Source organism: Colias philodice, chromosome 6, assembly GCF_061535455.1.
Source record: "Colias philodice isolate Cphi_HAF_F1 chromosome 6, ilColPhil1 Martin Lab GWU primary, whole genome shotgun sequence".
NCBI lineage: Eukaryota > Metazoa > Arthropoda > Insecta > Lepidoptera > Pieridae > Colias > Colias philodice.
In genome coordinates this window covers 9,848,609-9,871,187 of record NC_143091.1, presented here as the reverse complement: position 1 = coordinate 9,871,187, position 22,579 = coordinate 9,848,609, and the positions used below count along the sequence as shown (strand labels likewise).

Sequence of the window (22,579 nt, the reverse complement as noted above, 5' to 3'; positions counted from 1 at the left end):
AGTCTTATAAATTCAAAACTTATTTCATTCCCGCTATCATCTAGCAGATCTCGTTGCAATTAAATTAAATTGAAATTAATATTGTTCGTTGCAAAATTTCCATTCAGAAAATTAATCATTCATTTATATGCTTTCTTAGAATATTCGAGAACATTAACTAAGCATTAGCTGACTATGAATGAAGTATGGAACTAATACAATATCTCTTATTTGATAATACCCCATAATATTATGATGGTGTAAGCGACAAGAACACTCCTGTAACGATGATTAATTAAAATTTACTAAGCACTTAAGCGGTGGTATTAAATGTCGCAAATAGCATAAAGATGTAAATCATTGAAACAATGCTAAGAAAAGGGAGCTAACAAATGTCTAATACCAATTAGTAGTCTATAAGTTTTACCATGGAAATATATTTCTTCTTATCAGCCGTGGGACGTCCACTGCTGGACAAAGGCCTCCCTCAAGGATTTCCAGTACGACCGGTCACCGGCGGCCTGCATCCAGCGGCTCCCTGCCACTCGGACCAGGTCGTCTATCCATCTTGTGGGAGGTCGTCCCACGCTTCGTCTTCCCGTTCGTGGCCTCCATTCCAGAACCTTTCTGCCCCAATGGCCATCGGTTCTACGGACTGTGCCCCGCCCATTGCCACTTCAACGTGCTAATCCGGCGAGCTATGTCGGTGACTCCGGTTCTCCCACGGATCTCCTCATTTCTGATTCGATCTCGTAGGGAAACTCCGAGCATAGCCCTTTCCATAGCACGTTGGACGACGCTGAGCTTGTTCACAAGGCCCAGGGTTAGAGGCCACGTCTCTGTTCCGTAGGTCATCACTGGTTACACAACTGGAAATATATTTATTTGGTATGTATTGAGTGAACTTAAAAAATTACTTATTAGTTATTATTTATTAGTTTTTTTTTCGTTTAAGAAAAAAGCAGAATAACATGGATGACATATCAATCTTGTCTTAATTTCGGGTTGTCAGGTGGCACGCATATTTTTTAAGGGCAGGTGCGCCCGATGTTAAGTGGTTATCAACAGCTAAACACAAAGCATAACCGCAGATTAGATACTAGTAACTACGCATTACTAGAGATGCGTAGTAACTAGTTTCTAATATAATATGTATTATGCAACTTACCTAAATATAACCTCTACATCAAGCATAAAAAACACATTAAGCATACTCTTTTGCATTTATTTGAGGCACATAATGTCACAAACCGGATATTAGGAATCCAATAATCATAAACGTATCGCGTGAGGATCTTCGCCCTTGGCCTGTACGATTCGATTACAAGCGCTTTACCTGTATATTCCAGTACTGTAATAGCGGCACATAAATTTTTAATATTCATAAGTGCTGGAAAGGGTTGGCGTTTAGAAATTGGCATAGGAAAAATAAGTACTCTATGAGGTTAAAGTCATTTGCGTGAATTTAAATTTTATTACTGGAAAAGTATACAGTAAAATTATTTCTAATACATGCCTTCGTGCCATCGAATCAAAACTCTTTTTGATTAAGTTGTCTGATATTGTTCTGTAGTTATTATTTATAGAAGATGATGAGAGAAGATAATTCATTGATTTATATATTACTAGCTGTCCCGGTAAACGTTCTTCTGCCTTTATCTTATCACTTAGAGGCATGAAAAAAATATGTTGGCCGATTCTCAGACCCAGCCGCTATGCACAGAAAATTTCATGAGAATCGCTCCAGCCGCTTTGGAGGAGTATGGAAACTAAGATGTGACAGTGACAAGTGAATTTTATATATTAGATTATATTATGTTTAAAATGCCTTTTTCTACTAATTAGTATAATAGGGAAGCGCAGTAACTCATAAAATAAATAGAGCTGGTAAATAAACGATTAGATAGGGGAACGTAACATAAACATAATATGATATTAATCCATCAGTCCTCGGAATCACAGACACAATAGAAAATCTATTGTGTCGCGCCCCGATCGGGCCTTACGGTGGTCAATGGGTTAATGCTTACAAAGGCCTCAAAGGAAACTCGAAGCAGTGATAATTAATAATAACGTTTAATGTACTATTACGCACATTTGCCCACTAATTGAAGTTTGCGAGTAGAATATTTAAGTGTGCCTTCCGAAATGCCTTATTTGTTGATGTATTGAAATCCTTATTATGCATAATATACATACTATACAGGCTGAAAGCCGCGGCATCTCTCGTCGTATGCGTCTATCTCTATACCAAATTTCATACAGATCCGATCAACTGTTTTTTTTTTGTGACAGAGTAACAAACATTCTTATTAATATTTTTATTTATAATATTTGCAACATTGAATTTTCCATTGCTTTATGGAAACATTCATATCATTATTTTCACTGGCCGGCCGGTTGGCTTGGTTGGTAGTGATCCTGCCTTCAAAGCCACTGGTTGTGGATTCAATTCCCACCCAGGGCAAATATTTGTGTGATGAACATAGATGTTTGGGTGTTAATTATCTATATAAGTATTTATTTAAAATTCTTTATGTATATTAATCAGCCATCTATGGTTTCCATAGCACAAGCGAAAGCTCAGTATGGGATCAGATCGTGCCGTGTGTGAAAATTGTCTGAAATATTTATTTTATTTATTTATTTATTATTAGATTATAAAAAAGTTAACGGTCTCACTGACGGTCGATAACACAACATATGCGCTTTGTTGCGGCTGCCGTAGCCAGAAAATGTCACGTCAATTATTTTGCGTGGGTATCACCAAAAGTTCGTTATAACGAATAATACTGTTAAAACCATTCAGGCATTTTTTAATTAAATGGACATACTAGGGAAAAGTATGAGCATTAAAATATAAAAAGAGCATGTGTGCCGATCACACGTGTCAGAAGTGAAACTTCTTTGGCAAGTAGTAACTTGCTCAGTAGGTGACTCGGATATAAAGTACAGTGTAAATGTTCTTTAAACAGAAAGGAGACGTTTTATACAAAAGTTTTAAAATAAAAGTCTCGAGGTCGTAAGAGGAATTTTAAATTTATCCCGGTATGTTACATAGAGCAGAACTAGTGGCTTAACTCCAAAAATAATAAAATTACCATAGTTTCTAAGCCATAGTCGGAACAAACTAAGCGAGATGGTAAGTGAACATAACGTGTAGAATGGATGAAATTCTCTAGTCTGGAAGACTGTAATTCTATTGAAATAGTTTTCGTGGAACCACGAAAATCCTGCTAATATTATAAATGCTAAGTTTTCTGTTTGTTTGTAACTTCTTCTCGAAAAAACTGCTCAACCGATTTTCATAAAATTTGGCAAACAGTTAGAGGGTAACTTGGATTCACACAAACGCGAAGTTTTTTCCCGGAAATCTCACAGGGACAGGAACTATGCGGGTTTTTCTTTTTAAAACGCAGGTAGAAAGCTAGTATATTCATAAAATATTGCATGTCATTTATAAAACCATCTATTGTAACAGCTATAGTTTCTCTATTAGATTACCTATATTCGTCATGTATGTATATTCGTCGGTTACTGCAAACTAATGGGACCGCTGTGTGCCCAAAGCTGACATCACACTCGACCACGCCACGCTATATTGCCGAACTGTAGCAACAAATTATCATATCGATGTATCGTTCAACGAAATGTTTTGTGAATTGTGCATTCGTGCAGTAATTGATTGGGCCGTCATCAACACAGGAATTATATTACGTAATAGTCATTGATTTTAATTGTATTGTATTTGTACTCGATGTGTGTACTGTTTTAATCAGGGCGTTACTTAAATACGAATGACTATTATGATTTAGACAAAACTTCATTTCTAATCTGACTACCTACTAACTATTCTTAAAATTGAATAATCCACATAACACAGTCTAAATAAGAGTCCCTAAGCTATTCCTTTTTCATTTTGAGATGACAACGTCTTATAATTCGATAGAGCCGGCTGCACGCACGAAAAAACATGACTCATACGGCGTTACCTCGCTCTGAGGCGTTCCATGTAAGGCTTGAAGTGCAAGCGAGAGCGCGGAACGAGCGACAAAGAAGCACAATCTGACGTTGTCACGTTCAACTATCGTCAGTAAACATACTTTACAGACAACCAATTTTTTAATTTTATTAAAACTTCATAATTTTTACTTAAAGTAGTTTTCCCTTTCACAATAAAACTTACTTAAGCAGTGCATTAAAACTAATTCCACATATAATGAAAATATACCCTTACAGATATTGATTACAAGCGGTCGATAGCTAGCATATTATTATGTATATCACCATTAGCCGATATCATCGCGGACCTTGTAACAACGGCACGAGTGGACGGTCACGGCCGCACACACTTGTAGATATATAATACAATGGAACTTGAAAGTCGTTGATAACTCAGGGACTGTAATGAAAACTATTTTCGTGAAATTTATATGGAGCTGTTTTGGGTGATACGGTTTAAGAAGTTACAGGCGTAGAAGGTGCTAAATGATGTTAAGATGCTATTTCTAAAATATATAATTGTACTGAGATTGATTTTTCAGAGCTTAATTTAACAGTGTAGCATTTTTTTTAATAATAATAAAATTAGTATGTATTTCGGAATTGTTTTATTAATGTAATACAAATATATTTTTTAGTAATATGATCTTGAGTTTGCGTTTGCCTAATGACAGCATAAAATTATTTACGCTTTTTATTCTAATTAAAGCAAATGGTATCCTATTATTACGCCAATAAGGGGGTAAAAACAATCAGTCTACAGCTTCTCTAACGAGGGTGTTCATAAGATAGCCTTGGGCACACCAATAAACCCTTATAACTTTGTTAATTATTCCGCTAGTCGTGGCCCAATATAGACAAGGCTCGCAGGAAACCAGTAACAATATTTTGAGTTAATTTTATAATAAACAAGACCTCCCTTGGGTACTGAGTTATTTGTGGTTCCTCTGTAATGTACAGAATAATAGATTATAATTAGATTTCACTATAATTTACACCTTTGACCTTTTTCGTCGAATCTTTGTTTTGTTGATGTTCGACAATTGCATCGTATAGATATCGATACATCTTTTTTATTATCTTGAATAATTAGTTTTTCACAAATAAACATTATATTTAATTTCATAAAGTGTAAATGAATACGAATACATCCAACATTAATTACTTAAGTAATGTACTTATTCAAATTTCTAACACTTAAGAAATATGCACTCTATTTTCGTAAAATGTTTGAATATTTATATACAGACGACGAAAAATGCTGAAAGTAATTAAAATTTTAAAGCTACGCGTAAAACAATTAACATCGCATATTATGAAGACTAAATGTACCTAGTTTTCCTTTGTTGAGTCCGACACAAGTTTTATTGTTAAAATAAGGAATGAAGAATTTTTCTCGCCGACAGAATTTCTAGAAATATAATTAAAACTAGCTCATTTATGAGGAACTTCTAAAATGAAGATAGCCATTCCTTTGTTCAGTTTCTTTAGTACTTACTAATCTTTATGTTCTGAAATAAGGCATTTAATTTCAACACTGACAAACATTGTCATTGACAAAACTGGAGAATTTTATTCCTTGTGCGTTCCTTCATTTATGTTACATGCCATACAATTAATAATACATTTTTATGAAAATCACGTTCATACAAATGCTAAAATCAGATTCTTACATACGATGCTTTTGGTATAATTGCATTTTCATATGTGACGTTCGAATGTGCGAATGCTCAACGTTCTGTTCGGCGCAATGCTCACAGCTAATGATCATTTACCTGTACATTTTTTTATCAACTTGAGTAATTTTTTCATTTGAACCTTACAATTTAAAAGACTTCGTGCGTTTGCTTTATAAAATGTAGCCTACACTAATAAGCTCGTTGATTTAAAAATGAGATTGTCATAAAACACAAAAAAGGTCCTCATCGAGGAAAGGTTCCATAAGATTTAAAAAGGACGAATGATCGATGTTCTAGTACAAGTGAATAATGGAAAGACTAAGTGTAAGTAGTCAATCGACTGGTTAAGAATTAAGATCGACTTTTTTACGTAATTAACACAATAAACGAGTTTTTAAACTAATTTCAAATCGATTAACGAAATAACGAGCTGTAATAAATAGAGGTTGTTGATTTTCAGTCACATTTAGCATAAATAAATCGGCATACACCCACCACCATATTATGTTTAAAAATAGCTACTTTTTGTCCTTAAAACGATAGGGTAGAGGCATGTCTCCCTTTCGTGTTTATGGTCGTTAGCGACAAGGGTGGTGCTACCACCCTGGTGGCGACGGTAGTACACTACTAGGCTTGCCCCGATGTGCGTGCTTTCGCGAAAAATGTTATCCGTGGAAAATAGTTTTTCTATCTTAACGTGAATTTTATATGAATTTTGTATGAAAATTCTGTTAGAATATATTTTTAAATTAAGTAGTGTTAGATTTCATGTTTTTTTAAATTTTTTTCTATCGTTTACGTAATAAGGTACAAAATAAATTGTGCATCTTGAAAATCAACAACTATATTACATAATGTTAGAGTTGGTTTATAAAAAACATTAATAATTTAAATCATATCGAAACCGATGATAAAGTTAAAAGGTGTTGTGATTATGTATTCAACTGTGAATTTTATTAAAATCTTCTGACGTGCGATCGCAGGCCTTGTGAAAATATTTTTTTTGTAAAATATTTCATTTTTGCGTTGGCTTTTAAACACCGAGATATGAAATTGATACGGGTGGATTTTTAAATGATTGGATGTACACTGTTTCCATAACAATTCAATTACATTCGATGTTTTTCCAGTAAAAACAGTATAAAATATTTACTGTTTGTTTACTTTACTCGTATCGTCAAAAACGAATAAATTAATGCCTGACGTAAAAAACATAAACATTATGAAGAGATAACTTTGTGCTATTACTTACATAAAACTTAAAAAGTGGATGGTATCAAATCAACTTTGGAGAATTCGGTTTAACGATTGTAAAATTTTCTTCAGTAATGGAGAAAAACAAATATTGATTCTCTTGATTTAAATTTTATATCGAAAAGGCTGACACGATAACATTAAGTGCTCAAACTGAGGTGACAGCTAGTTATTATATATACAGCTTTTTGGCTTGCTTAATTTTCATCTCCTAGTGTAATTATAATAAAGCTTGCAGTTTACGTCAGAGCGAAAATATGAATTTAATTCTTAACCTAAATAAAAGATTAAAACACAGCACATGCGTGATAATTAATATGAAGCTTGCTTTGAACACTGGAATAATCCGAATGTGATATTTACCGAGAACTCGCTCGCAACAAATTAATCCTCTATATTTACATAATTACTTTGGAAATTTATGTTCGTAATATTTAATTAAATGTCTCCAGTAATACGTATTAATCAACATTGGCATATTGCGTAAGTCGGTAATATTGTAGCTATGTATGTAGTCCTAATAAAACAACTTTGTCGAACTAAGGTTTGATCTAAATAAGCGTGATGCTAACGCAGGCCTGTCTTTCTTTATTAGCCTCGAATGTAGGTTAACCAAGCATATCGATGAACTGCTATTTACAGTAGCTTATAAACATTGTTACAACTGAAAAACTGGAAGCTTTTTCATAAGCTGTGAAGCACGTATAACATAGAGAGGGAATTAACGGATTACAAACTGAAAACAATTGATAACAAACATGGAATAATGATACCTATCTGATTTGCTTGTTAGAAATAATGGAAAAATAACTACTTACTAAAATATCATTGTTATTTGTTAATCGAGCATATTTTCTGTGAAACCAACGTATAATTTAATTAATACTGATTTATAGTACAAGGGTTTAAATTTAAGTAGGGTCGAAATAATTCGGGATTGTCTCGTTCAAATTGGACAAACGTAAACCGGAATGTTTTACGATCACTTAAATTGTAACCATTAATGTTTCGTACTTGTTGGGAAGACATTAACTGAACCGCATAACGGATAATTAACTAGCCTTGCCACGAAGATAAAAGTTTCCTAGATAGCTGGATAAAATGTAAGAAACTGCACAACTATGTAAATTATATGTAACTAGCTTTCAGCCCCCCTAGTCAAGTGGCTTTCTGTTAGCGTAGCGTTCAATAGAATAGACTACGAATGTATGAGATTGACGTAGGCTGTAGATAAACGTATCTACAGGTTACATCAATCTCATACATTCGTAGTCTATTCTATTGAACGCTACGCTAACAGAAAGCCACTTGACTAGGGGGGCTGCCTTAACTCGCGTGCACTTAGCGTTATCGTGAGGCAGCCCTTCCCTTATGTTGAGTGAATAAAAACTATGGAGGAAATTTAAAAAGTGCATTAGTTCACTTTCAAATTAAGAAATAGCTTTGGCCTCAATTATATAAATGAGAAAAGTGTATCAAATTATACAATTAACAAGATAATATGTAATATGGAATAACCATCAGGACCTTAACAAATAGTAACCATATATAAATCTTGTCTTTTAAAGCAAAAAAACAATGTATATTCCATAAATATGGGCTAAGTTTGATACTATGAAAGCTACAAACAGTAAATAATAAACAATAAATAAATAATAATAACAGTAAATACTTAGCTTTCTAATAGTATAAATTAAACATAATAATGACTATATAGAGGTATATTTATAATGAACTAGCGAAGTGAAGTGACTGACAAGATGTTCAGCAGTGGTGATACGCCGTTGATGACGCCAGATGGCTACAGCAGCATTTCCCAAGGTCAGAAAATAAGATAATCTTATTAAAAATAAGTATATTTCAAATTATTTGTATTATAAATTATTTGTATTGTAAATATTTTATCAGCACAAAGTCTGCCAATTAAATTCGATTATTCAAAAGTTTACAACGCCATGTAGGGGGCGCGGGCGGTAAGTATGTACTAACCGCCCGCGTTCACATACATTTTTTTTTGGGCAGCCCTACTTAATTTCACTGATAAATATAACCCACGTTACTCTGAAAATATAGATATGGATTCCTTTGTGGATTATAGAGCAAATGTCTCAGTACCATTTTGCTTCACAAACTAATTTTTCGAACACAGAATCTGTGTTTTTAACGATCTATCGATTTAAACCATCATCCGGCAAACGAAGATGATGTAAAAGCGTGGTTGAAGCTAAGTGAAATCACGTGAATAACAACTTAAAAGGAAAAACTCTATGAACCACATTTTCATTAAAATATGGGTTGTGAATTTATAAAATCAAGATTCACATAAAGCTGATCTATACCTTCTAAGTGCGCTTGATGTCTGTAATCCCTACTTAACTTAGGAATTAGGATCTTTAAGAGAACTACTTTAGACCTAAAGTATTTGTGCAAACACAGGTGTACTCTCTATAGGGTACTGAGACGAAAATCCAAAACGTACTGATATTTGATTACGTTTCGGATTTTCTTCGCTTTATTCGCTTGTTCTATAAAAGTAGTTAGTTAGGCACTTGATATAAAATTAAATAGAGGGTATGTTAGCATGTAGCAAATTCAAGTTCAAGTTAAATATCTCTATACCAAATTTCATGCAAATTGGTTCAGTAGTTTAGGCGTGATTGAGTAACAGACAGACAGACAGAGTTACTTTCGCATTTATAATATTAGTAAGGATTTAATTTTACGTGCTGTTTAGCGGTCAACGTTTTGTGTTATTATAAATTCTAAAGACCGTAAAAATAATGAAATTTAGTGCCAAAATTAAAATTAGTAAGTAGTTTTAATGTAAATTATCAACCCATAATATCTTCTGCGAAAATGATTACCTAACAAAATGAATTAATAAATAAGTTCTATGTAAACTCTTTACCTCATATTCTACTAAACGACGTATAACTACGCTTAATACATGTATATTTAGTGGAAAAATAAAAAGCACCAAACACAATGTTAAATAAGGCCACGCCGAAGGTGCACTGAATATTTGATAGCGCGGGAAATATAGCCATGTACGACGAAGGACGAAGATAAACGAAATAATAACTACGACCCTGGATTATTTATATATCCAACACTTTCCCTTTTATTGAGATGCCTTCTGAACTATGTTCCTGAATACGCTATAGGATTTCTCAGATTTACTTGGTTTTTGCGGGTTTCCTAAAAATAATTTTATTATTTTTGTATACGTCAATATATTCAAGACCGAATATTGGAGCAACATACATTAAAAATATTTTTGGGTTTTATAAGTATTATTTACGTTTAAGAATCATATAAGTAATCTGTCAATAAAAAAAAAAACAAAAGTTATAAAGAGATGTTAGAAAAAATTGCTACAAAAATGAATGTTATGTTAGAAGAAATATAAGAAAATAATGGTAACGTAAAATAAGTCCAAAATAAAGCTTCGAGGGTTTATTCATACCACGATATTACGAAACGGAACAATTCGTAGCATATTGTTATAAAAGTACGATCGTTTTCATTGTATTGTCAAGATAACATCGAACGAAGGACAATCACATGAATAAGTTAATAACACAGTTTAATAACAATGTCATTCCTCCTGTCAAGGACGAAGTAATTATAGTTCTGTTTGTTTCGAACACGTGTATAAAAATATCATATTTTTAACTAACTGTGCCCCGCGGTTTTATCCGCATTGCTCTGCTCCTGTTGGTGATGGCGTGGGGCTATCTAACACCGAAAGAATTTTTCAAATCGGACCGGTAGTTCCTGAGATTGGCGCGTTCAAACAAACAAACTCTTCAGCTTTATATAATATTAGAATTAGAATAGATCCTTAGGTATTATGTACTAAAATTTCATGCACAAAATAATAGTAAATAGATACAATTGTTATAACAGTTGCTTTAGATTCAAATAGGTTTCATTACAACAAAAAATTTGTATTTAAGCCATTAATTACAAATTTTTAGTATACAGTAATTATTTTAATGATGTAGAGCTATTATGGCCTATTAAAGTTTTCAATAGTTAGTAAATATTCTAAATAGATTTAGGCTAAACATTTTGATTTTTTTTAATTAACTAAACTAATTTATTTTAGGAGAGGATAATATGTTTAGTCTACTAATTTCAAAGAATAAAATCTTCCAATTCAGATTCATTCTATTCCACATTAACTTTTCCTTATAGGTAGGTACACAAGTTGAGGCTAAGACATACGACACAAGATATTGACATAGACATTTTCATATACAACATATTTTATATGAAAATGTATTTGCCTCAACAAAATATCAGAGTTTACTTTTATAAAAACGTATTTAATAAATAAGCAGACTAAGAAAACTGAGCTCTATTACGTCATTTCAATTTAAATTTAATAAATGCAGACACCGCTTAACGAAGACTGAATTTAAATTCTTAATAGCGTTAATAAGCATTTAATATAACAAAACAAGTTGGTGGAATAGAAATAGAAACGTCTTCAATTGTAGGAACCTTGGTTGCAACCGTGACCGACCCTAATAAGGGCTATAAACGCCATGCATGGGGCTCGGCAAGTTCAAGTAAAAATCGATTCAGGTGTTCGGCTGAAATCGTGCTTTGTCGTGTTCATTCGGCCCCGGGACTCAGGTGATAGAAGTTTATACTGTGACTGAAAAGTTATCTAGCAACATTTTCATTTTTATAATGGCCACTTTAAAGAAGTATCTCCGTAGTGGTGACGGTCTCGGTTTTTTTAATGAAACAAAAACTCGAGTTATTAAATTTAAGAGATAAAGTATTGTTAGTGTTTTAGAGTAATAAAATAATTAAGAGTTTTTAACACGCAAGGATGATTTGTCATTTGTATTATCATGTGACTAGTTTATTTAAGAAATAATATGCTAAGGACGGAGATTTCTTTTTTATATATAAATCGCTATGACGTCTTACTTACATGTATTTTTGAATAACAATAGATATCATTATTTTTCTCTCAGTCGAATACTTAATGAAATATCTTTTTCATGAATCATAGATAAATGTAACAATACAAATTATATAAAGCCAACCTATTCTTACGAAACAACTAACAATATCGTCTCCAAAAGAGCCATTGTTCCAAGCCACGAAAATGCAGAATCCTCGAATAATAACGTTTAATTTGTTTAATGGAAGTATTTTGTATCCAATTGTGTTCCAAATAGCGGCCGTTGCAGTCACGGTCGCAGCTATTGTTCTTCGTTCGCAAACTACACTTTTATTTTTAACTTTCGCGCCTATACATTGTTTATATTTTCTGGAAAATATTGTGCGCGAGTAACATTAAAGAATAATGCCTGGCTGCCAGCATTTACGTCCTAAGTTCATATTACACCTCGAGTCTCATCAACCTTTACAATTTACATAATAACATCATTCTTTTAATTCTATTAGACAGACATGTTGTAAAGTTATTTCACGAGAGACACCCGTTAATAATCTAGGTATATTATATTACATATTCTACAAATAAACTACATATTGCTTGTAAAACTATTATCATATTGAAAAATCTAAGAAGCTCAAAGTTCGCATCCCGTGATATTCTTACTGATCTAAATGGACGTTGTAAATATGCCATTACTTTAACTTTGATAGTAGGGGCACGTCGTCTGGGTCCCCGGGGCACGTGACCTCATTTTTACAAGCTTACCAGCAACTTTGAAAAATGATCTATGTTACAATATTGTGTATGTTACAATTTCCTGTAAATATATTGAATACTTTGTAACGTTTGTAAATGACGCATTCGCAATATCCGCATTTTAACTATTTCCGCAGTTTCATGTATGATTTAACGTGACGAATTTTAAATATAACAGTGCATTTACATCAAACGAGCGAATACTCATTCTAACCCCACTAAGTCAAATTATTTTATTGTAACCAGGCGTAGAGCATTCTTTCGTTGTTTCTAGTTCGTTCGTTCGTTCTAGTGTTCTAAAACTGAAAAATTTTTCGTTTACACCAAAAGATCACGAAAGAATGCTCTTGCTCTAGCTCTAGGCTCTATATTCGTTTGACGTAAATGCACCGTTACCGAAATTTCTTCGTAGCAACGTTGCTGTTATACTTTTTTTTATTTATTCAAACAGTAATTAAATTACCATCTATTTATACCACAATGTTGTCAAATTTCATTCAACCAAGGCCAATTACAGATTCGCCTCAAATCAAGCCACAAACATTATTATATTATGTCAGTACATGGAAAAAAGAGTCGATGTATTGATTAAAATAAAATCTTACTTTAAACATTGTAGAAACTTCGAAAACAAATATTTTATATCAAAACGTTATTAACAGTTATTTTTATTTTCAGGTACATACATACCTAACAGTTCGCAGAAGAGAAAATCCGCCTTCGATTCCGTGAGTGATTAAGAAACAAAAACATTATGACTGACTAGTTCAGTGTAAATTATTCTAGAAACTAATTGCATTTACTAGTCCGCTAATCAAGTGCCGTAAACACTACTCCAATTGTCAATGATAACGAATATTGATTGGCTCCTCATTTACATAATGAAACAGTGTGAGCATTTATTTGATGTTAATTCGCTTTGAATTAAATATAGTACGCGTTATTACATCATCGACATCATCCCTGGGTGGATAGCATAATATACCTATACCTATTTCGTGTTTATTAGTTATTACTTAATTGCAGGTTAGTTTATTGTTACGTATTTATCTTTGTTCACAGTAAACTGTTATGCCTAAATGGCATGCTACGTGTAATGTGTAATCTGTATACATTTACCTTAACATTTACAAAAATATTATGAAAAGATAAGATTGTGTGTAATTGATTATGTATCTCTTTATGTATTTAACCGATTTTGATAATTCATTTACCACTTCATCATTTCGGAATATCAAGTAGGTAACTATTTTTTGTTTTTTACTTTTTTCCTGTAAGTCGTGAACTGACTGAACGTGTACCGACTTAAAAGTGGCATTAACCAAACTAAATGTTTAAAATTGTGAAAAATAAATTTATAATTTTATAGCCATGATATCTTTTTTATGTAGACGACATACTCATACCATAGAATATAAACACTAACATGACCAAATAATTCTATTAAAAATTACTTTTAATTCATTCTCCTTTTAACAAGCATACCGGCTCTATGTTTTTCCATCCTGAAAGCGCCCCTTCGCTACCGAACCAGAGGCTGCCTTCCGGCACTGGCTTAGCGTTTTTTGTTGAATTTTTTAATTATATTTTACCTGACCGTATTTTCTTACACAGTCTTCATTAATATAAATTAAATGCTCACCCTTTCTCATTAAAAATCAGTCTTGTATATTCTATAACACTAAATAAAACATGAACAAATGGTAATAAAATTTTACACATAAGCAGTAATATTATTGTAGAAACTAGTAGTTAGAACAACCTGCATTACAAACTTTAAAAATAAACACAACCGCTCTCATTTCCAATACATCGCTAATATTTCCCCGATACAAACTTCTAACAACGAAGCTGGCATACTTCCATGTCCCTACTTAAAACCTTACGTGGCTTAGAATAATATTACTTCATTTTGTAAAACGTACTTTATCTCACACTTCGTGGGAATGGTAATTCTGGAAATATATTCGAGCTCTCAACGAATTCTGAGGGTGGTAAAAGGAGCATAATTTTAAACGAACAGAAAAGAAGGTAAAAGTTTATCTACCTATAACTTTATTCTGGTATATTAATAACTCAGGCCCCGGAATCAGAGACACAATAGAAAATCTATTGTGTCGTGGACCGATCGGGCCGTTCGGGGCTCAATGGGTTAAAAGCTAAATAACCTTAACCTTGCACTGATTAATAAGTTATAAAACTTGTTAAACTTCATAACTTTTTTACAACTTACTAATTATAACAATACCTCATCGTAGCCATTTGAATCCTAAAAATATTACCTTGTGGTTTCTAACTTACATTATAGTCATATTATCATAAAATATAACAATTGAAATGCAGGAATTTCTTGATAATTTTGAAGCAAAAGTACCCTTGTCAACAATGACCTCAACATAATTTAGGGATATTATACTTATCATTATGTGTAACATCCACATCAAGCTTTGAGCCGCATTATTGCTGAGACATATTTTACCAAAGTCGGAAGCAAACATCATTTGACGGAAAAGAAAACACACTCTGTATTACATTCTTCTTTATTTTAAATTGATGCTATTCGTATTCATAGAAAAGGCAACGTAGAATCTCCTTATACTTTATTACGGGTAAAATCTCAGGCATTGGCTTGGATCCAGGATGTAAAACTGGACACACGCGTGTTCACACCAGGGTAAGCGGGTAGTCCACACCCGTAGCCCCAAGATGCGATTCCCACTATGACGTTGTTGTGAATGAGTGGTCCTCCAACATCGTTCTGACATTGATCTCGGCCTCCTACATCCAACCATCCAGAGCACAGCATATTGTTTGTTACAGCGTATCCCAAAGCCTTGTAACGACTTGCGCAAATCTGCTGATTGACAGTCCATATTTGGACATGACGGAGCAGGTCAGATGGAGGACCGCCATACTGTTTAAATTAGAAAATAATTTAAAAATAATACTATAAAATTGCGTTATCTACCATGCTTATTGTAAAGTATTGAGGCAAAATATAATTAATAATTGTTTCATAATAGGATTTGTATCTATCACATTATTCTAATAGCACCATGCTAACCGATGTCAAGATTATATAAACTCTTTTTAAACATACTAGACTAAAAGAGGCGTGAGAGAGAAATTTTATGAAAAACTTACATAAGTAGAACCCCATCCAACAGCCCACACGGGCTGGTTATCGTTCAGCATATACGAAGACCCGGCAATGACCCCGGCTTGCACCGTATTATTGAATTCAAATTTCTTCGTAGATCGCAGAATTGCTATATCACTGTCCAAAGACCCAGGATTGAAGTAGGGATGAAGGATAATACTCTGGACATTGTGCACTTTACCGCCAGTATTCGCAAAACTCGACCCAACCCGTATACGCCAGTAACTGCTATTATCTTTACTGAAATTTAAAAGGAATATGTAAATGAATTAAACATATCGCATATGAATGTAAGTCACGTGTCTATTCTTCGTGAAATTGTGCCAAAGTTTACAATGTGTATGCGTAAGTTATAATAAACTTTTTACTTACAAATGTTTAATTACATATTCTTTAATTGGATTCTCAATTAGAAAAGTCATTTTGAAAATGTATAATTTTTTCACTAGAATTAGGTACGATAAGGTTAGACAGAGAATTATATTAATACGGGAGAATTAGCTTATAGATAAAGGAAATAGATACTTTAAACTTTAGAGCATCTTCTCTAGAACAACAAAACAGAACAAAAATACTTACAAAATGCAGCTAGCCGCAGTAAGTATAGATCTTGTATTAATTATGGAGCCAACACAGACTTGCGAAAAGGTGACATTGTCTGAAGAACGCAGTACGGCAGCAACATATGGGTAGGAATTGATAACAGCCGTCGATCCGCCGACAATCCTCGACTGAGGCGCTGCGGCAACTGGACATCGAAAGTTTTTGTTAACATACTGTTAAAAAAAGAGTTATTAACAAAAAAAATACAAAGTGATGATCTTAAAACCCGGTAACATAATTCATATCTTCAACGAGGTACAGGGCACTCTTACTTCAAAGGCTTACTGAACTGACTTTTAATAATATTGTACGGAGGTTCAAAGATAACTCATCTCGGTAGAAAATAGAAATATCTATGCTACCAAACACATTATTATGATCGTAAGCACAACTATCAGCAATAAAACGCAAACACCACATTTTCTCATTGACAGTAACACAGGCATTCTAAGAATTAATTCGAACAGAACATCAAGCAATTAATCGTCATTAATATTCTTACCGCAGGCTGAATAGAATCCGACAATAAAAGCAATTACTCCACGCATTCTTCTTGCTTACTAAAGTGCAGTAACGTCCTGGTGATCTTTTATTTATATAAGTGCTATTAAGTACCATCGAATCGATAACAAACAATAGAGAAATGGAACAGGGATATCGCAATTCATAAGAAATTATGAATCGTCTGTTTGTTGTTTTGAAATGCTGATAGATTATTTTGTAAAGTACTTTTCGTCATTTGTGCTATAAATATTTTATCAATAGTAAACAATTATCTAGTACCTAGTTTCTTCAGTGCGTCACTGATATTAACAGTAACACATTCAAATGATTATCTTCCATAGAATTCTATACCAACAATTTTTTTTTTCCACTTGATGGAATCGTGGAGAAGCTTTGTATATTAGGATTAGATTCAAGCTACAAACTAAAGCAATAAACACTTACTGAATACATTTTTAAATATTTTTTCAGGTTGTTACTACTGCTTAGCTTTCAAAATTTATTTTGTAAAGTGTTTAATGAGCAAGAGTATGTATATTTACATGCAATAATGTATAGTTTAATTCAATATAACCATATTCTTAATATTTATTTCAAATTAAAATGTCCTTACTAATTTTATTACTCTTATAACAATATCATAAATAAAATTATCTACATCATTTATGTGCCACCTAATAAAAACCGCCAACCTACGAGTGCACAAATAACCCACCATTGTGAATCCTCACGGACGATGGTGATCGTTTACGATTAGTTAACCTTATGTTATTTAATTGAACATTAGAATCTACGATACTTAATAGGTCTACAGGAGAGGAATGGTAAAGAAACTCATACAATTTGTAAAACAAAGATTTTATTCTTAAAATAAATTATGATATTTTTATTCAGTCTTTTATTAAAACTTAAGCATTAGCCGTGATCCACGGAATGTAATTTGACACTCTCGTATTGATATTGGGGAAGTGGGTACTAGCACACTCCCGAGCCCACGAGTACACTCCGACCAGCACGTTATTGTGCACCAGAGGGCCGCCCTCATCGCCCACGCACTGACCACGACCGCCAACATTCAACCAGCCACTGCATATCATGCTGTCAGTAACCGCGAAGTTGACGAAGTTGTAGTTATTTCTACACAAGCTCTGGTTGATCGTCCATATTTGCACGTGGCGTAAATGCTCCGATCGTACAGCGTTCGACTAAAATTATCAAACAAATACATTAGCTTTTGATATAAAGACATCTAACAATTTTTTCTAACCTAATAATATAAAGCTGAAGAGTTTGCTTGACTGTGCTAATCTCAGGAACTACAAGATCTTTTTTCTCTTAGTGCTATAGGCTCTTACGTATATACTATGTGCGAAGCCGTAGTGGACCGCTCATAAGAAATAAACTTATAGTTTAAGTAAATAAATATAAAAAAAATCTGTTAAACTTCTTACCCCAGTGCGTCCCCAGCCAACAGCCCAAACGACAGCATTATCAGGAATAATGTATCCCGTGTTGGCAAGCGAAATAGCTGTAACAGTGTCAGAGTATATGAAGTTGGTAGCCGAGCGGACGATGGCGATGTCATTTTCTCGTCTTTGGGCGATGTAACCGGAATTGATAATAATGGAGTATACGTTGTGAACGGTGCCACCACTGTTTGCGTATGTGGATCCTACTCTGATTCTCCAGCGGTTGATGGGTTCGTTACTGCAAATAAGTAAAAAGATGACTTATAATTTTGGGATCTTGGATCTGAAATCACTAACAAATAAAGATACACCAAAAGCTCCTCATGATCTCTCCTCTCTAATGAGACTTAAATTTAAACCTTCATATTCCGGCAACTGGTCCAAAAGTATCAATTAAATGTCACGAAACATTCAGATGCGCATTGTTCATCATTTAATCTAACAATACAACTCTTGCACGACTCATGATGCGAAGCATCAGAGAGTGCTTTACGATCGAAAAATTTTTTTCGCCTCATTTTTGCAGCTATTCTTATTATTATAGCCTTGTTAGTTCACGGAATCAAGATATTTTGCATACTATTGTCGAGATAATTTAATGGAGATTAATCCCATACTTTTTAAAAATTGATTTACTTCAATAGAATTGGAAAAAAACACCGAAATAGGTCAAAAAATTTTCCTGTCCGTCATGTGTGAAACCTGAAAACACTATAACTTGTGAAAAAATCCATCATTTGAGTTAAATTTTTTTTTTAAATATTCTAATCGACGATTGTAGGTCACTGAATGCGAATGATTAATTAATTCAGTGTCGTTTAATTGCAATTTATAAAAAACGAAAACTACAATAAGACTTTTTTTTCTTTTTTTTATTTCATAATTAAATGAGCATTATGAGTCGTGCACTTTTGGATTTTCCAAACTTTCTATTTATAACTCTTTTATAACTAACGAATGCACTTCTTACAAATAACGTACACTATTAACTGTAACACTATTATTATTTAAACTCACGCATAGCAAGAAGCCGCGGAGAGAACAGCTCTATTATTAATAATGGAGCCAACGCAAGCCTGGGCGTATGACGCACCAGTTCTGGAATATATCATAGAAGCCACATATGGGTACTGGTTGATCGTCGTGAGTGCTCCACCAGCGATCCTCGATTGTCTAGCGGGAACCGCTGAAAGAAATTAAAACATTTGTTATTGTATTATTTAAAAATGTGTGAAGAACCTCATATTTTTCTGGAAAAAAGGCTTTTTGTCAAACAGTTTGTGCACAATTTTTAAAAATGATGAATTTATCTCACTATCTCACAATATCACAAAAATTTCCCTAAATCTAAAATGTATATTTTAAATTAAAAATCTAATGCATGCTAATGCGTAATGCGTACCCGTGACAACCGCAAAACAAAAGAGTAAAGAAGTAAAAATGAACCGCATTTTGTAATGTGTTAGTGAAACTGATATTAATAAATAATTGCCGGTGTTTATATGCGACAAGCATAGTAGTACAATGATAATAATCGGCAGTTATTGGAAAAAATAATTTTATCAATCGCCTTAATTATCAATAATCAGACCAAAACAAAATATCGAAACTTCTATTTAATTATATAGTTTCCAAATAAATGACCTAATAGGGCTGTCACCGATTTAAAAAAAAGACGTGTGGCACTCGGGGACTGCCGCGGTAAAGCTATTGCATGCTATGCCTTCAAGCCACACCTCCATGCCCGTCGGAGTGGGGAGCGTGAGGTCTTTTCGTTACGGAATTTCTGGATTCGGTCCCCGCGCTCAAGGCCCGCGATAGAAGCTATGCAATAGCTTAAAAATAGTTTTTGCAAACGTCTGACTTTTTTCTCTGTATTTTCCCCCGCAAAAAAATTGAAAATAAATCGACTAATGCATAATTTGGTGTATAGTAAAACATTAATATCAGAAGTTATTATATCATACTAAACAATAAATCAAGTGAATTAATAACCCTACACAAGCTTGATAAGATAAGCTGTTAATATCTTATTTTAAAATAGATTGTCCATCAGACAAAAATGAAGATTTTTATTACAGTTACTTATTCATTTTTCATTTTTTTTATTTTATTTTTTTATGAGTCATTCCTTAATATTATTTTCTAGTGTAGCTGCTCTTGGAATTCCATATCAGATGTTCCAGGTCTTTAAATTTATACCCTCATAAGAAAATGCTCATCATTTTGGAATAATTTTTTGATAACAAAAAAATTTCATCGCCAGGTTTAGGTGGTCTGTTGCATTTCTGCATCAGGTATTCCAGTTTCCAAAACAAGTTATTATTCTTTTAATATATTCAACGTACACAGTTTTTAATGATTTATTATATCTGTATAGATATAGATAAGTAATAAGTATCTACGATACTTACTAGGTCAGCACGAGAGGAATGGTAAAGAAACCCATAGAATTTGTAAAAAAACTTTTATTCAAAAATTAAATTATAATGTTTTTATTCAGTTTTTTGTTGAAACTTAAGCATTAGCCGTAATCCATGAAATAAAATTGGATACTCTCGTATTGATATTGGGGAAGCGGGTACTAGCACACTCTCGAGCCCACGAGAACACTCCGACCAGCACGTTGTTGTGCACCAGAGGGCCGCCCTCGTCGCCCACGCACTGACCACGACTTCCAACATTCAACCAGCCACTGCATATCATGTTGTTATTGACTGCGAAGTTGACGGTGGTGTAGTTATTTCTACACAAGGTTTGGTTGATCGTCTGTAGTTGCACGTGGCGTAACTGCTCTGATCGTACAGCATTGGGCTAGAATGATAATAAAAATACATAAGTTTTTGATTAAAAAATTACATATGTAGAACAATGTTGTCTATATCTATACTAATAATATAAAGCTGCAGAGTTTATTTGAACGCGCTAATCTTAGGAACTACTAGACCGTTTTAAAAAATTCTTCTTTTTTTCACCGTTGCATATCCACGTGATGTCTAAGTGTTCTATGTGCTAAGGGCTCTTGTATATACTATGTGCGAGCTCGATCTCATAATAAATAAATTTATAGTACAGGTAAATAAAGTTAAAAAAATTGTTAAAAGTAATTGTTAAAAATCTTACCCCAGTGCGTCCCCAGCCAAGAGCCCAAACGGTACTATTATCACGTATATTGTATGCCGTATTGGCAAGTGAAATAGCTCTGACGGTGTTAGAGTATATGAAGTTGGTAGCCGAGCGGACAACGGCGATGTCATTGACGCGTCTTTGGGCGTTGTAACCAGTGTTGATAATGATGGAGTGTACGTTGTGAACGGTGCCACCGCTGTTTGCGTAGGAGGATCCTATTCTAATTCTCCAGCGGTTGACGGGTTCGTTACTGGAAATAAAGTAAAAATATGAGCTATAAATGTTGTGTTCTTGGATACAAATCTGAAATCACTAACACTATAAGCACCAAGAGCTCCTCTCAAATGAAACTTACATTTAACCCTTCATAGTATAGTCCATAATCCAAAAGTGTCAATTAAATGTCAGGCAACATTCGGATGCGCATTGTTCATCCTTTAACTAACAATACATATTACATTAACACAACTAACCATTGCACTTCTCTTACAGTTAATACAGATTATCTATTGCTAACAAATACTCACGCATAACAAGAAGCTGCTGAGAGAACAGCTCTGTTATTGATAATGGAGCCAGCGCAAGCCTGGGCGTACGACGCACCATTTCTGGAATATATCATAGAAGCCACATATGGGTACTGGTTGATCGTCGTGAGTGCTCCACCAGCAATCCTTAATTGTCCGGCGGGAACCGCTGAAATAAATTAAATCATTAGTTATTGTCCTTATTTATAAATGTGTGATATTTTTCTGGAAACAGCTATTTGACCTCATATTTTTCTGGAAACAGCTATTTGACAACAATGTTTCATTGGCACAATTTTTAACAATGATGAAAGAATTCCCAAAATTTAATTTGCTTTAAATTGAACATCTAATGGTGAATGCGTACCTGTGACAACAGCTAAACAAAAGAGTAAAGAAGTAATAATGAACCGCATTTTGAAATGTGTTAATGAAACTGATAGTAATGAAATAATTGCCGGTGTTTATATACAGATAAAAGACAAGCGTAGTAATGCAATTGATAATAATCTACTGAGTTATTGGAAAAATTAATTTTATCGACCGCCTTAATCCCATACAACAACATTTTGAAATTTCTTTTTAATTATATA

The 22,579-nt window shown here is 33.5% G+C and overlaps 4 protein-coding genes across 6 annotated transcripts in view; 1 reads left to right on the top strand and 3 right to left on the bottom strand.

Moving 5' to 3' along the window:
* The window catches only part of kcc (solute carrier family 12 member kcc), a 279,798-nt gene that overhangs the window by 181,298 nt on the left and 75,921 nt on the right, over positions 1–22,579 (top strand). The gene's annotated exons all lie outside the window — the stretch shown is intronic.
* LOC149488000 (trypsin CFT-1-like) lies at positions 15,119–16,944 on the bottom strand. The gene is made up of 4 exons (XM_089696753.1): positions 16,860–16,944; positions 16,334–16,502; positions 15,739–15,994; positions 15,119–15,508 (listed from the first exon to the last, which is right to left on the bottom strand). Exons 1-4 carry the CDS (start codon positions 16,903–16,905, stop codon positions 15,212–15,214), a joined length of 768 nt encoding a protein of 255 aa, XP_089552879.1. The 5' UTR covers positions 16,906–16,944; the 3' UTR covers positions 15,119–15,211.
* On the bottom strand, positions 17,704–19,830 carry LOC149487999 (trypsin, alkaline C-like). Its single transcript, XM_089696751.1, has 4 exons — positions 19,733–19,830; positions 19,348–19,516; positions 18,313–18,568; positions 17,704–18,066 (listed from the first exon to the last, which is right to left on the bottom strand). Exons 1-4 carry the CDS (start codon positions 19,779–19,781, stop codon positions 17,770–17,772), a joined length of 771 nt encoding a protein of 256 aa, XP_089552877.1. The 5' UTR covers positions 19,782–19,830; the 3' UTR covers positions 17,704–17,769.
* Positions 20,839–22,408, bottom strand: LOC149487998 (trypsin CFT-1-like). The gene is made up of 4 exons (XM_089695927.1): positions 22,354–22,408; positions 21,987–22,155; positions 21,454–21,709; positions 20,839–21,144 (listed from the first exon to the last, which is right to left on the bottom strand). The coding sequence occupies exons 1-4, from the start codon at positions 22,400–22,402 to the stop codon at positions 20,848–20,850; spliced, it is 771 nt and encodes a 256-aa protein (XP_089552053.1). The 5' UTR covers positions 22,403–22,408; the 3' UTR covers positions 20,839–20,847.